General features: G+C 39.4%; 1 protein-coding gene across 1 annotated transcript; it reads right to left on the bottom strand.

Annotated features, from left to right (window-relative positions):
- Nucleotides 1–4464: 4464 nt before the first annotated feature.
- On the bottom strand, nucleotides 4465–10329 carry LOC130715668 (phragmoplastin DRP1E-like). The gene is made up of 15 exons (XM_057565785.1): nucleotides 9596–10329; nucleotides 9456–9519; nucleotides 9146–9253; nucleotides 8362–8463; nucleotides 7769–7819; nucleotides 7602–7663; nucleotides 7211–7301; nucleotides 7020–7084; nucleotides 6725–6919; nucleotides 6494–6613; nucleotides 6338–6408; nucleotides 5910–6135; nucleotides 5736–5786; nucleotides 5174–5542; nucleotides 4465–4999 (listed from the first exon to the last, which is right to left on the bottom strand). The coding sequence occupies exons 1-15, from the start codon at nucleotides 9734–9736 to the stop codon at nucleotides 4853–4855; spliced, it is 1863 nt and encodes a 620-aa protein (XP_057421768.1). The 5' UTR covers nucleotides 9737–10329; the 3' UTR covers nucleotides 4465–4852.
- Between the last annotated feature and the right edge of the window lie 7055 nt (nucleotides 10330–17384).

The raw sequence follows: 17384 nt of genomic DNA, 5'->3' as shown, positions 1-17384 counted from the left end.
GGTTAACTGGGTTAACCGTCATATCATGTCATGCAACATGCATACTGACCTAGTTGTTGAGTGTGATTGATAATTGTTAATATTATCTGATGCATGCTATTTTTTATTACTGTCGTTACATTTATGGTGGAATATGCAACCCTAGGATGTTATCCCTAGCTATAAGCCTAAGTGGCTATTCTATTATCTGTATCTATCCGTGCTATTATTTACATAATTCTTTGGAGTTGACCCTCGCGTCTTCTGTGTGTGCTTTGGCGGACTACGCCCTTTGTCAGATGTCTTTGGCGGGCTGGTTCACGACGGTTCACCCTTCGGGGGGAACTAGGGTTGGGATGCTGGAACAGGAGCGCATCGCGGTCGCGAGAGGAGGACGGATGGTGTACATAGACTAGGTCGTTCTGGATTTCGAATTCGGACGACGATCATGCTAGCATGTAGGATTGAGTGTTAGTGTGAGCTCCTCGAGATGGGATTAGTGTAGGAGTAGAGTCTTAGCTCTGAACATCATTTGTTTCTTTGGGGACAGGGTAGTTTCCCGCCTATAGCTTTTTGTGTGGTTTCTCTACGGGAATCACAGAGAGTTGATTGGACTAGGAGGTCTTGTTTAGGCCGTTTGGGCTGACTTATTCTTATTTTGAGGGACAGTGTTGCAGACACTTGACCTTTCTTTTCGATTATCCCTTTTGCCTACGGGCGCTACACTTTTCTACTTTCCGTCACTGGAGGTTTCTCGTGACGAGGTTGTTACTTACAGCGAGGGCTGTAATATATATTGTATATTAGTTATGTTGTCTTTCGCACTTGCATCTTATTTATTTCAGTCTTGTTTATATTATCGACGAAAAAAAAATATTCACGTTTTTCCGCTTAAACTTTCTTTTTGGTTACTAAAGTGACGCCACCGAAATCGGGGTGTTACATCTATTGCCTTTGTTGACATGCAATTTTCCCTCTGTTGACAAGACCATGCTAACAGCGTTTGTGGAGAGATGGCAGCCGGAGACATCCTTTTTCCATATGCCATTTGGGGAGATGATCATCACACTGGATGATGTTAGTTCTTTGCTACACATTCATGTGAAGGGAAAATTCTTCACTCTCCCAGTCCTGACTCGTGAGGAAGCAGCCATTGTATTGCATAAACAGCTTGATGTTACACAAGCAGCTGCTGAAGAGGAGATCCGGAAGTCCTTAGGACCTTATGCTCATGGTTGTTGAAGGTGGCTGAGGACATGGCTAAGGAAGGGAAGACCAAGAAAGCTGCTAGAGCCTTCTTGCTGCGTTTGGTGGGGATGACGATCTTCTGTGGGAAGACAAACAACAAGGTGGATGTTGCATATTTGGGAATGTTCATGGACTTGGAAAAGGTTGGGGACTATGCATGGGGCACCATGGCATTGGCTTTCCTTTATGACCAGCTGAAGGACGCCACCAAGGTTTGCACCACTAGCCTTGGAGGATACTTAAATCTGTTTCAAGTATGATTCTATAACTCTTATTTTAGTTAAATTGTAATTAACGTAATTTAATGTATAAGGTATCACATTTTGATGTATGAGTATTTGATTGCAGGCATGGATATTTGAGAACTTCCCTGCTTCATTGTTTGATAGAAACCTGAACTGGAAATACAATGAGAAAGACCCGCGAGCTTGCAAATGGGTCACCAAGAGGGGGACTGTGGACCTGCATGCAGAGAGGCTAATCCTAGATGACCTTACGGGTAGCAGTGTTATATGGACTCCATATGACGGGCATAGAGTGGATTGGCCCTTTTAGCAGGAGTGTCTTTACAGTGGGTGGATTCGGCATTCAGGCATCATCCGCCCATATCTGCCAGAGCGTGTGTTGAGGCAGTTCCATATGCTCCAGGATCAACCCAATTTACCACCGGCAAACATTCTCCCTGTTGGGGATATTGATGAGAGGTTTGAAAACATGACTCATTGTGTGGCTGCTCAACATATTGACACTCCAACGACAACGCCTCGCTACTTTGAGTGGTACAAGTCAATCTCACACTGCTTTGTGGTCCCTCCTGAAACAAGAGGTTCTGTGGCAGTAACTCTTGTGGTAAGGATCAATAATTTAATGACTAGTTTGATTTTGTTTATGTTACATTTTCTGATTCTGTTTCATTGATGCTTGTAGGATGTTCTCGAACATTTACGGGAGTTGAGTGATATCACAGTAGACCCCAGTAAGACGCCACAACGGATCCTCGAGGCAAATCCGCGTATGCGGTATATCATACTGCAACACTTGGATTATGGAGGTGATGATGATGACAGTGGCAGTGGCAATGGAGTTGCACCTCATGGTGGTGGTGGCCCTGACAGAAAGAAGAAAGGAAAAGCATCTACCTCGAAGACTAGTTAGGTCTAGTGTTTTAGGATTAATTTATGGATGACTGTATTGTAGACAAATTACTTTTCACCTAGGATTAATTTATGTTGACATGTTATGTTATGTTGTGATGTGATTAATTTAGTCTCCAATTGTTGTGTTTTGTACCATTTACCTGCTATGTTTCTTATCATGTTTCTGTTTTTGTACCATTTACTGTTTTAATGTTTCTGTTTTGCCTGAAACGTTTCTGTTGCAGAGTTCCTTTATTCACGCACTCTCAGGGTGCGCAAACATCGCACACTCAAGGTGCGACTGAGTCGTATCCTCAAGATGCGTCTTAGACACTCCATGAGAGTGCGACGTGTAACAAAATCTATGTTCAAACAGTTAACTTTAAGGTCAGGGTCCCTATACATTACACAAGTTCTGAATTAATCGCACTCTCATGATGCGTCTTAGACGCTTCTCCATGTGCGTCTCAGACGCTCCTTGGAGAAGCGTCTCAGACACATCATGAGAGTGCGATTTGTAACTCCAAACCAGAAACAAATCTGAAACAGAAACATGATGAAACAGACATGAACAGAAACATATCCTAGAAAAAGACTTTATTCATAATTTTTTGATGATACATTTCAAAATTTTCGAACATACAAGTACAATGACCCCTAGACCCTAAATCCTAACCCTAGTACTTGACATATACAAGTACAATGACCCCCCATATGGGATACAATCAGGAGGCAGTCTTCTTCTTCTTCAGGTCCTCTTTCTTGGCTTTTGAGGTCCTCTTCCTTGTCTTCTCCTCCTTAGCATCCCGGATAGATCTAGTGCAGCCACCTGAGCCTGGGTGAGCCTTGATGTTTCCATCACAATCTCACACCACCGGAGGGCATTTTCTACTGGAGCATGGACCTATTCTATTTAGCAACTTTGAGTACTTTGAACAAGCAAGGATGAGCAAGGATTGTCACCCCTACATTAGCAACTTTGGCACTCTGAATTTGAAATTTCACTTTCAAAGTACTCAAAGTTGCTAATGTTGGGGATAACATCCACATGACCTCAACCACTCAAAACCCCCTAAAAACAAGACATAAGAAAAGCATAGAAGAGGAGGGGAGGAAGAAGAGAGATTTTGTGTGAAAATGAAGGATTGGGAAGCCCTTTTTATAGAGTTGCGGTGCCCTAGGTTGTAACGACGCACTTAATGACTCATTTAATGAGTTTTACCGGTTGTTGACTCGTGGTCAATGGCTGGTGCGTTTTTAACGCACTCTCAAAGTGCGTCAACAACGCACTCTCAGTGTGCGTTAGTGTCGCACTCGAAAAATGAGGTTCAAATTGCGACCATCACGCAATTTAAAGGTGCGTTCGAAAGGGGTAATTTCGGGTTTCAGAAAATTCCTTCGGTCTGAATAGCTGTGGGGAGGTCTTAATAACAATTCCCTTCTTCTTTTTGGGGGGTTTTTCCTTTGAGCGTCTTGTTGTTTTGTCTCGTTTTTGTTGGGGTAATCTTCGCTTTCGTTCCTTCCTTGGGAGTTTTGTCCTCAAGTGATTTTTGAGGATAGTGTAATCCTTTTATTTTCAAAAAAGAAAATCTGAAGATGAAGATCGGCCATAGGATCCAACATCTTAAACAATTTTTTTAGCTTTAATCTTATCAACCACTCTTTCAAGCTTCGAAATTCATTTTTCAAGAACAGATGCAAGGTCCACTGTTTGTCTCTTTTGATTTTTGTTGTCTCTTGCCCTCCCCCAACAATAGTTTCAACATCTTCCATGACTCTTTAGATCAATTCTTGGAATAAGCTTTTATAGTAACATTTTTTATTTTTAATGACGGTCACAGCCTAGCGAAATATAATAGATAAAAGAAGTGAGTCATGCAACATCAGCACGTCACTTGTTCTTATTTTAAATCAATTTCATTTGGTGCTAAAAGCTATAAAAGAAAATTTGAGTGACCAATTTAGATACAAATCTATTACATGGACCAGGAAAATATTTAACTCTTTTTAATTAGTTCATGTTTTGATATAATTATCAACAAAATTCAAAGAAAAATCTGCATCGCTTGTAACAATTATAGAACTCTTTTGGGGAGTTAGATCAAGAAAACCATTTAAATATTTAATTCTAGATGATGGAAGGAAAATTATATTCCTCCACAAAAAAATTGGTTCTCAATTGGAGCGGCTCTAATCGAAGTACAAACATGAATCTTACTCCCGTAGCTTTATCGCTTCATACTTTCAAGCTAAAAAGTGAGAAGCAAATGTTGAAAGTATTGAACAAAAAATGAATAATTTCCATTTGGGGCCTTTGAGAAATCAGCTAAAACAAACTTTTCAGTAAAATGCCTATTCCACCATGGTTGTGAACTCAATCTGAATCAGACGTCACACTATGCAGAAAAAACCAATAAACAGAGCTGCCAATAGCCTCTCAAATAAAGCTATATCATTGTAATATTTTCCTACTAAAATTCTCTTCATGTTCACTCCGGATTAATCGCATCCTGCGACCAATGAACCGCATCAATCTCATTCCTTGCAGACATATACAATTCAAGCATCTGGGTACGATTCTGTCTTCTTTCCATCAACACAGTATCTTCATCCAGCAACTGCGCGAGTTGCCTTCCCTGAAAAATAAACAGCAAAAATGAGTCCAAACAATGAGCAAATTTCTGTCTTTCCACTGCCCTTTTTTTCTTTCCAATATGTTTGTGTTTTGATTATTGTAACTATTTAGTATAGTTCAGCTATTATATCTTATGTTTCCCTCTAAAGCAGGATGATTCATATTTATGTATTACCTCCTTTCTCCCCAGCTGAGTGTAAAAATTGTCTAGTAGAGATCGCTTAGCTTCCCTCACTTGACAATACACCACGGCCTTAGGAATAGTATTCTTCAACGTGTCAGACACCATCCCAATATAAGATAAAACATTTGAACCGATCCTCTGGAAGTGTCCCTCGGGGTAGCGGTCCGCGGAGGAGGGAGCTGGATTTCCTCCCTTATCGAGTTCCTGAGGGAGCTTACGGAAGAAATCAACGGTGATATAAGAAGATTCCATTTCCACTAGTCGTAATGTTGTCTTCTTACTATCTTCGCGGAATCTCTCTAACGCCTCGTTAGCAGCTGCTGCTATTTCAGCTTGAAGAGTTGGAAACCGCCTCAGTTCCTGCAACTTTGTCAAAATTAGCTAACAACACATATCTTCTAGAAAGTTAGTGTACATTTGGATTATCTTTTGTAAAATTCAGATGATTTTTAATGGAATTCAAGGTACATGAGCAAACCATTATAAATGGAAAACCAAAATACAAACCCCAAAAAAAAAAAACTAAAAAGAAAAACTCTTGCTCAACTCAAACCTGCGTTTCTCCAATTGACTTTCTCACAAGTTCCTTCAAGACGAAGTGAACCTGCCACATATGGCATAGCAATTAAGACATAAGGATTAAAGTTGCTCTCAAAGACAGCATTAAACAAGATTAAAAAGAAGAAAAAACTCGGAAATGCTGACTTCCAATATTTAAAGCACTTACAGCATCCACTGAGGCTTGTGCTGGACCTTTGAAAAAACTAAGTGAGCTCTCTAGGAGGCGCCGGTAACCTTGCTCTGGTGCGATTAAATGAGGTTGGTACCCATCTGCCTCTGAAATAACTTTTCTCACATTTGGCAATGACAAATGACGGTCCAGAGGAAGCTTTCTCAATGCAGCAGGAAGCTGGTAATAAAAAACTGCGAAAATCCGGTCGCCACCTGATCGCCTGTGAGAGGAATAAATGAAAAGGGTAATGAGTTGTAATATGATAAGAATATAAAGAAATAGAAAGAAAAATAAGATAAATAAAAGGCATATAACTATAAATATATTAAAAATTAGGATTGAACTGATATTTATGGCTGGCAGTTTAAACAGAAACAACGCACAGGTAAAAATTGCATGTCCTCAAACAAAAAATATCTTACCCTCCATCCAAATGCTCGTTAAATACCCGGTCAAAAGCTCGGCATAATTCTAGAATAGTGTACAGCTGGGCCTGACAAAATCAGAGGAAGTGTGCTGAATATATAGGAATTATTTTCGCTTATATTGATAGTATAGAGCAACAAGATTCTCCTCACCCCAGCATCAACAGCAACTGATCTACCAAGGCGTGACAACTCTGCTTCAAGATCATCAATGTTTCTATTAATAAATGATACGATCCCAGGAATTCGAGCTCTTATCACAGACTCCAAATGCTGAAACCCAACCAGTTCTATAAGTAATCAAGTAGCCCTAAGGAGAGTTGCAATAGCCAAAGAAAATCATGCCCACGGCCACAACTTCATAATAGTAGGATAAATACAAACCTTTGAGAGAAGCTTTGCTAGATATTCCGAGCCCATTCTGCTAGCCAAATGTGCGTAATCAGGATTGTTGACAAAAAATTCACGCTCTCTCTGCCGAGCAGCAATCATATCCACATTGCTATTAATATCTGCCTGAGAACGGTTTACGATTCCCACCCAAGGGTTTTTAAGTCTAAATGCCCTTCCCTCAAGGACCTACACCACGGTCAAAATGAGAACATTATGAACGATATACGAAAACCATTTGTATCCGTGTCCATTAAGTTTCATCGCCAAAATAAGCAAAGATTCTTACATCCAAAGCATTTGTTCCTCTGTCCATCAAATCAAGCTTTGTCAACACACCAAATGTTCTTTCACCTGAAGAGAAAACATTTCGAACGCACTGTCAAGATAAAGTGATAAACCATAATAGCATAATAAGAAAACAAATGAAAATGGTTTGTATAGTTGAAGATAATTGTAAATTAAATGCAGCAACCATACCTGCAGGGTCAACTTGTCTGGAAACCATGATGGCAGCTGATGTTGCAACATCTTGATTTGCAGGAGTAATGGCCAAAATTAAGCAATTAGGCTGCAATACACAAGGGAAAAAAATAATGAATCGATTCATAGAAGAGTTAAAAGTGTGGTTAACTGAAGTGCATCAAAGTAAAATTCTGTAAAATGAGGAATTAATTGGAAGGTTGAAAAGCAGAAAGTGTTTAAGTAGAATGTTGGAGTAGGAGGTCGCGCTCAGTCATTCCCATTAGTTTGGAATGACCTTCTCTGTATTCTACTGAATGACAGTAAACCCAAAACATCAGATTTCAGACAAGAACCAAGAAAGAATTCTTTCTGTAGCAGTGAACATAAAAGTACATCTTTTAAGTACCTTCTCAACATATGAGCGAATCATGTTTTCAATGTCTCGAACAATACTTTCTGGCTGCCCCTCTGACAAAATAAAAAATGTTCAACTTACTAAATCAAAAATAGGAAAAAAATTGATAATATGAATTACATGCTTATTTGACAAGAAGGAATGAAAAGAAATCGTACCTACAGCAACATTTGTCAAACCCGGCAGATCTATCAATGTTAGATTGACAACTATCAACCATAAAAAAATTAATCAGTTGAACTTGAATCTCACAAGACAAAAAGGAAAATCCACAATCTACATACAAAGAGCAACCTCTCCAACGCTGAAAGGAATTCATATATATACAACAATATTAGAGGCTGTCAACTCCCTTAAAACATTATATTGGGTCATTCCTGATAATCTAACTTCTTGCCTGAAAAGGATAGTGCATATTCTCATGAAACACTGAATCGCCCATAATTGATAAGCAAGACACTCAGCTTAGTTACTAAAAATAAAAAAGACATCAAAGAGAGAAATAAATAGCGCAAATATAGATAGACACTGCCAAGTTTTTCAAGGCACATGTAAAAGTGGAAAGGACTGATCATGCATTTTCTTCAAGCAAGTAAATATCTATCGTAGTTCGACATATTATATTATGTTTCATAAAAACAACAAAAGCATTTTCCTACTAGAAAGCTATGTCCTAGAATAATGAGATAAAAAGAATCTGAACTAAGGGATAAATGACACCTGAATGAAATGTAAAACATAAACTCCTTACCGTTTGGGGAGTAGATGCTGAGATGAATAGGAACAGGGGATATTTGATTTGATGTCCCAGTTATTTTATCAGTTTCATCTTCAATTTCCTTTCGAACCAGAGCTACAAAAGATAATAAGAAATCAAACAACAAGTTGACTAAAAAAAAATCTAGAAAAGAAATAAATCATACAGATTAGCAAATATATATTACTCATCTCTTTCAGAGTAAGCATCCTAAGAAAATAGTTGGCATAAACCATATACTAAAAGTTTCCACCGGTTTCAACATGAATAACAATTACTAAAAAATAAATAACAGCAGTATTACTATTACATCACTTGAGTTGAGACAACCTAAGAATCTGTGCCCTACAACAAGATAACCTTTGTCAAACATCAAATATGAAATACTCAACACAGCCAAACACATGATTACTCATGTCATTAGTCATCACAATACTTCGGAAAACATCAAATGAACTTTTTAAGACTTGGCCAGACGGCGCAATGGGGAAATGGCATAAATGCCGGAAGCCTAATAGAGGCTACAACAATAACATATTGTGAATGAATTGAAGTTAAGCAAGCAGACTAAAATCAAAAGGCAATGCCGAAAAAGAAAGATGGAAAAGTTAAATTCTACACACATAAATGAGGCCACAGAAACTACACTAGACTATATCATACTAAACAGTACATTTCAAAGAAGGAGTGAGCATGCAGAAAATGTACTGTAATCAAGGAACTCTCAATTCCACAATCTACAAATGGAGATTCAGAACCAAATATGATGATGACATACAGAAATCGGTAAACCGTCTCTCAGGCAAGTGCAGAAATTCAGCATAGTCTTGTAATCCCTCTTCTGTCTTGTGCAACTGCAGTACCAAAGGCCTCCGCGTCACAATCCCTAAAAACCACATCAAATGTATAATGTCAGTGAGATGAATAAATTTCACATAATTTTTTTCCATTCACCGTTCAATTCATCCTTCAATTTCATTCTTCAATTCAACCAATGATAATTGACACAGAACTAAAAGCAAAAATTGAAAAAACAAAATCAAAGAAATTTCAATTTCCACAGTTTTCTCAGCAAACAGTGAACCAACCTGATCCCCTGGGAAGAAAATCACGGCCGACGATGCTCTCCAACACGGAGGACTTTCCAGAACTCTGCATGTTGCAAAACAACACAATTAGAGTTAACGAAAAGCGAGAACTATCTAGAATGTGAACGAGAACGGCGAACCTGGCCGCCGACGACGGCAATGGAAGGAAGCGACTCCCAGAGAGTAGGCAGAGAAGAGTCGTCGCCGCCGTGGTCGCCGAGGGCGGTGCAGACTCGCTGAATTCGGTTGACTAGGGCTATGAGAGACTCCATGGTGGCCATTGGTGAGGAAGCGGTTACAGAGAATGGTAGAAGAAGGAGAAGAATTATGAGAGAAGCTATCTTGGTTTGTTACGTGATCACGCTTTTGTTTCCGTTTTTGCGTCTCATTTTATGAGGAGTGTTGAGTGAGTGAGTGAGTGAGTCTATTCCTTTCGAATGAGTCAATTCATTTTTTATTTTTATTTTTATTATTTTGACCTTTCGTTTTCACACTTTGAAACCTTTTGAACCAGCTTCTGGCGGGATATTTTTTTTTATTCTTTTTTAGCTTTTCATACATTCTTTCACTCCCATCAAATTGGATCTTTTTGTTTAAAAAAAATTGTAGAACGGAGAAAAAACGCCCAGACATGACTAAGGAGCGCCAAATGGGAGTGGAAATAGGCTAGGCGGTTTGACCCGTTAAAAGTTTGACCTGCCTGACTCGTTTAATAAAAAGGTCAGGATTGCAAATGCGAGTGCTTTCAGTGTTTGGAGCTCTCCTTTAGTTGGGGCTATGCCTCTTTTGCAGGCTGATGCGCTTGACGTGGCCTTCTTAAGGTCGTAGTTCTTTCTGTCTTTTTCTTTGCTAAAAAAAGTCAGGATTGGGCTTTATAGTTATGTCTATTCCCGTCAAAAGTCTGGCGCGGCCAAATGATCTCATTAAGGAGTATATTACGGGATGCAGGGAGTTCGAGTCCTCAACTTGGAGAAAATTGAGAGTTAAAACCGAAATGTCAAGGTCATGCAGACAGTTAGGCCAAAAAGGCAACCGCATAAGGCCTAAACAAAATTAATTACTTTTATTTTTGGTACAAAATAAATGAATAATGTTGGGAAAATTGTAAATTGGTATTCGGTAACGTACGAGAAACAGAGAATCATAGTGCATGCATATCTGAGTTACTAACTATTAATAAATTTAGCTGACCAAAACAAAACAAATTAGAATCTTCTCTCTTTCAATTAGTCAATCAAAAAGGGAAGTTACTATGATAAATGATTTTACAGCTCAAAAAACTAGAAGATTAATATAAAAAATGATATTCCATATAATATATTAAAATTCTTTTAAAAAAAATACTATAACATTTTCGTTTTAGACCTCCAAATATTTGTATATGGGCCTGCAAAATGTATAGCTCATTATGTCAATTCAAGTTGGTCAAGTTGCATCTTCGTTATGGAACTTGAAATCGGAGGAGTAAAGTAGAAAGTTATGGTCCTTTTTCTAGATTTTAAAAGAATTATTTTTTTTTGTTACATCGGAAAAGTAAAAGCAAACAAAATAGAAACTAGGGGATGCCTAGAGCATCTTTCAGAATGATCACTTGGAGCTCTGGATCAGGAGAGATCACCCTAGAAAATCCCGCACCTCGTCATGAGCACTTGCCTTGGCTAGCCAGTCAGCTGCTTTGTTCACCTCACGCGGCAATTCTTTTTGAAAGAAGTACGGTTGAAATATTTAATTTGTCTTTGATTATTATATTTTAAATGTGAGTTAAAATGAAATGATTTTTGTTTGAAGATAGATTTTTATTTTTACTATGAAGATTTTTTTTTTTGAACGTTATTATGAAGATTCAAACTTTTACTAATAAAGCTTGGACTTCAAGATTTGAAAAAAGCGTAGCTAAGGCTCCTAGCACCATCCGTTCATCTAGTCATAATTAAGAGTTGATGGGATAACTTTCATATTCAATTCCCCCTAGGTGGAGGCGTGTGAGACCCAAGTTTCTAAGCTTAGAATAAACCGAATAAAATTCATTTTCACGATTAATTTGATGTAACGTGAAGGAAAACCTGAACAAGTGTTTATTGAATGGAATAAATCTGTGAAGGAGAAAGTTCAGGAAAAGGCTAAGGATTGTATCAAAGTCGATAAAAGTTATAGCACGATTAGTATTCGCTTAAACCTAGGTCAAGAACGCTAGTAAATAGCTGATTTATATTTTAAGACACGATGGAAACTAATTCCAAAAATCTTCAGAGAAATGTTATAACTTCTCTTATTCGTCTATAAACAAGCGTTTCGATACGAAACCCTGGAATGTACGAACGTCAAATTCCAATACTCGGAAGTTTGCCGAAACTAAATCACTGATAGTTCAAGAAACCTAAAATCAACGGACGATGAAGACTTTTTCTATTCGGAGCTTCAAACGAAGATTCCACACGCGTACGCCTATTTTTCTCGATATTTCTAATCTTTCTTCAGAACGAAGTTTTCTCATCCGACATCAACTGCAAAAAGTAACTTTTCGAGTAAAACCGATTTACACCGACTTTTGATCGTTTGATTTAATTCCAAGAAACCTATTTTGAGTTCTGGAATTCTGTCGCCAGAACCTATCTTAGAATTCTTCGAGGAATACGCAGGAAAAATCGGAATCGCGAAATTTTCATTTTTCCGCATTTTCCAAAACCTATAAATAGCAAGAAAATGAAAATTTTTGCAAAAACTCTTCACCCATTCACCCAAACCCGCGAGCAACCCAAGGAGGAGGAGGAGGAAGTGATTTTCGCCGTTTCTTGCCCGATTGCTTCACCGTTCGTTGCAATTCGAAGACTACGAGGTATAGATACTATTCCTTACTTCTGATCGTCAATTCTGTCGTTTTTCTCTATGTCTTTCTGTGCTCAAAGTTTTGAGCTTTTTGTAAAACTGTCCAAATAACTTGATTTCAGTGTTTAAACTTATTGCCTACATGCCCATGAGCATGAATATCCGGTTGTTTTCTGCTGAATCTCGCCGAAATGCTGCCGGAATTCATTTCTGTAGGAAAAACCCATTTTGAGACAAAGACTCGTTCTTTAAGCTGAAAACTCACGACTTAGCTTAGCGATAGTAGGATTAGTCGTCATAAACGTCGTTGGTAACGTCCCCATTCAATTTGTTTTTCGAAATTCCAATTTTGAAATTCTGAGCTGAAAATAATGACCAAAATACCCCTGCAACAGTTTTCGATCCGAAAAATTTTCTGAGCTTAGATTCATCTTAGTTACGACTAATGATAACCTAGGAACCAAGTTTGATCGAAGAAAAATCGACGCACACAATTGTGATGTGTGGCCGAGAGCTCCTCCAAGGGGGAGGAAAATTTCGTTTTTCGAAAACTTGTCTTAACGCGTCAGATTATCGTACTTCGGAGTTTATAATGCTTCGTGTAACCCTAGTACTTATTGTTTGCTGAGTTTCTGACTCATTGTGATTGAATTCTGTGATTTTGCTCTAAGGTTCGTTTGTGGAAACCTTGGGATTGACTGAGCAAGCTTGTGAGCAAGACCTGCACCGCGAGACTAGAACAACTCGAGGTGAGGGCAACTTACTTACTAGATATTTGTATTGTAGGCGTCGATAACTTCGACTTGAATATTGCTTGATATTGAAGATTGCATTGAATGTTGATTATCGCTTTGAACTGGAAAATGTTTTCTGAAAGGCTTCGGCCGAGTGAACTTATATGACACGTGTGTCTCCGTTTTCCGAGAGGCTTCGGCCGTTTACTGGTTTCCGTCTTATGATTTCCGCACTGAATTATTGTTATATTGATATTGTTATTGAACTGAGCTATATGCCATTATTTCTGCTGAGTTTATGATGTTTTGCATATGCCCTATTGAATTGTACTGATTTGAGATAGTACATGATTATATGATTTCGGAGCGTGGAAAAACGTGATGTTATGCCATGTTAATGACGAGGTTTGGGAAATGTTAGGCAGGCTTGACCGGAGGTCTAAGCCATAGTCATTTTAGGATCGAGACCTTCCCGGGGAAATTACTTGGGTTTATTGGGATCTTTTTACTTATAGAGTTTTGGAACAAAAGAGAAACGAAACTTGACTTCATAAATGAAATTCATAATGCATTAACCAAAGATAGAACATATTCAAATAGTAATAACAATTTCTTGGAAAAGACTTAGGATGTGAAAATGGTTTGGAAAACGGGAAGGGTCGACAATCTAAGTGTGAGGAAAACCTTGAGTGCGATAGCACCTTTTTCTCCTCTAGCGGTTTATCTAGCCATCCAAAGGATGAGCCAGGGATGATTGGAAAGTTCCCAAGTGCGAGTGCACCATCTTTGCTCATTGAGCAGCCTTTCGGCCATCGAGCTGATGAGCTTGAGTAAATTGAAAAGTCACTGAGTGCGAGCAGCATTCTCCTTGTTCGTTGAACAACTCATTTGGCCATCGAGCTGGTGAGCCAAAGTAACTTGAAAAGTCACTGAGTGCCAGATGCATTCTTTTGCTCGTTGAGCAGTTTGGTTGGCCATCGAGACGGTGAGCCAAAGTGACTAGGAAAGTTACCAAGTGCGACTAGCACTTCCTTGTTTACCTTAGGGTATTGCAGAGACAATGTACTCTAGCTAGACACGCGTATCTTGGTGAGGAAGATTCGTTGTTTGGCTAACCATATTGCATTCATGCATACATTTTTGGGGAGCGTGCTGCTTTCCGAAGGACGATCTCAGATCGGACTTCAATGGAGCTAGATGCTTCACAGGAGCGTGCTGCTTCATAAAAGCGAGGTGCTTTAGCGGAGCGAGATGCTTGGCTTGTCTCATCCATCGAGATGGTGACATTTTATCCGGATCATCTTTTGAGCATGACATTGCATTGGCACACCATGCACCTAACTATATTTGTTGATGTGTTGAAGATCCAATTGTCATTTGTGATTTGATATCGATAAACATCGTTATATATCTTGATGATTTGATGTTGATAAATATGCTATGTATACACCTTAGGGTAGGCAATACATAAGTTATACGTATATATACAACATATATATATACCCCCTTATTCTTCACATGTTGCTTGTATTATCTACTATATTCTGTGAGTTGACCCTCGCGCCTTGGCTTTGTGTTCATGTATGTGTTTGGGCGGTCGGCCTACTGCCAGACGTTCAACAGCTGATTCGAGATGGTTCGTCGTTCGGGGAGGACCCGGAGCGAAATGACTACTACTGAGCCTTCGACGTGGACTCGGACTTCATGCAGGATCAGATGAGGATCGATGTTAGGGTGTAGTATATCGGGTGTCGTTGTCATAGCTCTGATTGTCATTTCTTATTTTGGGGCAGGGTAGGTCCCCGACTATTAGTTTTTTGTGTGATTCCCTTCCATGAGGATCACAGGGAGTTTGTCGGACGTAGGAAGTCTTTTGGATGCCGTTTTGGGCTGACTTACTTTCTTGGAGGACTGTATTTATAAAACTTATGACTCTAGCTATGGGTCGTACTTATTAGCATGCGGGCACTACTTTCAGTTACCTGAGGACACTCGTGACGATGATTTTAGTTGCAGCGAGGGCTGTGCTTATATTGTATATTAATCGCTGTTAATCGCGAATGGGTTAGGTCTTTATTTCGACAAGTCTTTTTATCTAAACAAAACGAAAAAAAATATACCTGCTTTTCCGCTTTATTTTATTTTTGAGTTACTAAAGTGACCCCCAAAAATCGGGGTGTTACATTGTGGTATCAGAGCTTGTCGAGTCTTTCGGGAGTCTTTGGGGGAATAGGCCTTCTGTGCTAGGTTGTGTGACTCTGCAAAGAGTGAAAATTGATTGTCTGCAAGCGATTTTTCGCTTAGAATTGATTGAGGTTACTGCTTAATCATATTGTATAGTTATGTTAGATGCTATCTTATGATGAGTACTAACTGTTTGTTTGACTTAACAGAACATGGTGAACACTAACCAACTAGCTGAGATGATGGCCACTATGGCCCAAGTTGTGACGGCACAGGCAAATGATAATGCTATGAGGCGTGCTGCTGAGGAAGCACGTGATCAGCATCAGCGTCAGAGAGAAGTAACTCTGGACCAGAATAAGGGACTGAATGACTTTAGGAGACAAGATCCTCCCAAGTTCACTGGTGGAACTGATCCTGATAAAGCGGATCTTTGGATTCAGGAGATTGAGAAGATTTTCGGTGTATTACAAATTGCTGAAGGTGCCAAGGTTGGCATGGCAACTTATCTGCAACTTGGTGATGCTGAGTACTGGTTGAGAGGCACCAGGGGAATTATGGAAGCCAATAACGAGGAGATCAACTGAAACTCCTTTCGAACTGCATTCCTGGAAAAGTATTTTCCAACTAGTGCTCGGGACGAGCGGGAGGCACAGTTTCTGACACTCCGACAAGGGAGCATGTCTGAACCTGAATTTGCTTCTAAATTGGAGTCTCTGGCCAAACACTTCCAATTTTTCACCGACCATGTCGATGAGCGCTACATGTGTAAGCTTTTCGTCAATGGACTGAGGCCAGATATCGAGGACTCTGTGAGGCCATTGGGAATTATGCGTTTCCAATCATTGGTTGAGAAGGCCATAGAGATTGAGCTGATGAAGAACAAGAGGTTGAATCATGCTGGAATTGGAGGACCGGTAAGGTCAGGTTCTCAGAACTACCAAGGAAGAGGTAAATTCCAACAGAGGATGCCGTATCAGCATCCGAAGGGGAGAAGTTTTACCCCAGGATCTTATAAGCCTTCGACTACTGCCACTCCAGGGGCAGGAAGCCAATCAGCACACCCAGAGGTGATATGTTTCAGGTGTGGAAAGAATGGACACTATGCTAATGCATGTCTGAACCAAGGGCCTCGATGTTTCAATTGCAACCAGCCAGGGCATTCGGCCGTCGATTATAGAGCACCCAAGGTGGAGCCAACTATTAATGTTGTGAAAGGAAAGCGTTCAGCTACAAGGGGGAGAGTTTGCATCATGAATGGTGAAGGAGCTGAGGGGTTAGCTGGGGGTGAGCGCAAGAACGAAGGTAACCTTCTAAATAACCCTTCTGATTTCTAGTATGACATACCTTATTACTCTCGTAGTGTGTGCAACACACCTAACTGCCTTTACTGTCGAGCTTTGACTTTATAGTTATTACACCTATTAGGACTTTATCTGATTGTTGCTCGTATTTTAACTATAGAAGTACACGAGGTTTAGAATAACACACTAAGCCTAGAAAATAGTATTGCACCGATGCGATTATAAGGAAGTCAGAAGCTGAAGAAGAAATCTTAGAGAGATTCCTGATGGGTAGTATATGTATTATGTTGAGGGTGTGTGGTTCCGTATCAGAATCGTTGAGGATGTAATATCAGGATATTTGTGACTACTTGATGATAGGAACTCATTGACTGTTCCAGTGGGTTTTTCTAAATTTCCACCTTCGATGTATTAGGCCTGATCAACCTAATATTGACTGGGGTGATATTCGGAATCACAGCTGGCAATGGACTTTGATAGAAGGATTAGTAAGATTAACTTGATTGGATCGAGGATTAGTTGAGTTTGGGAGGAAAGTTCGTGTTAAGTGTGCTAGTGTGCACCAGGTGTGTGCGGAGTGCGCCATAATTGGGTGGTGTGCAAGTGCACCGCAATTTGGCGGTGTGCGAGGGTACATAGCAATAGAAACTGCTATTGTAAACACAATTGATTACTCTCTCCGTTCCAAAACTATTGTAGTTTTAGTTTTTTCACAAAGTTTAAGAGTTCATTAATTGATGATATAATTTGACTGAAAAACCCTTATTTAATATGAGTTATATGAAAGAGAGAGAATGAAAATCATTGGTCAACTAATTGGTGAGAATTTTGATTGGTGGAAATAAGTGGTGGTACTTGGGAGATACAATATTAAATGAGGG

The sequence above is a fragment of the Lotus japonicus genome, chromosome 4 (assembly GCF_012489685.1).
Source record: "Lotus japonicus ecotype B-129 chromosome 4, LjGifu_v1.2".
NCBI classification, from domain to species: Eukaryota; Viridiplantae; Streptophyta; class Magnoliopsida; order Fabales; family Fabaceae; genus Lotus; species Lotus japonicus.
This window is presented reverse-complemented; position numbering and strand designations above follow the sequence as displayed.

What these genes read in the sequence shown, in the direction of transcription:
- LOC130715668 (XM_057565785.1), bottom strand. Translation starts at nt 9,736, where the DNA reads ATGGCCACCATGGAGTCTCTCATAGCCCTAGTCAACCGAATTCAGCGA. An exon ending in TTTTCTTCCCAGGGGATCAG is followed by an intron (nt 9,254 to 9,455) that starts GTTGGTTCACTG and finishes TGTGGTTTTTAG; the next exon opens with GGATTGTGACGCGGAGGCCT. An exon ending in AGTCAATTGGAGAAACGCAG is followed by an intron (nt 5,543 to 5,735) that starts GTTTGAGTTGAG and finishes ACAAAGTTGCAG; the next exon opens with GAACTGAGGCGGTTTCCAAC.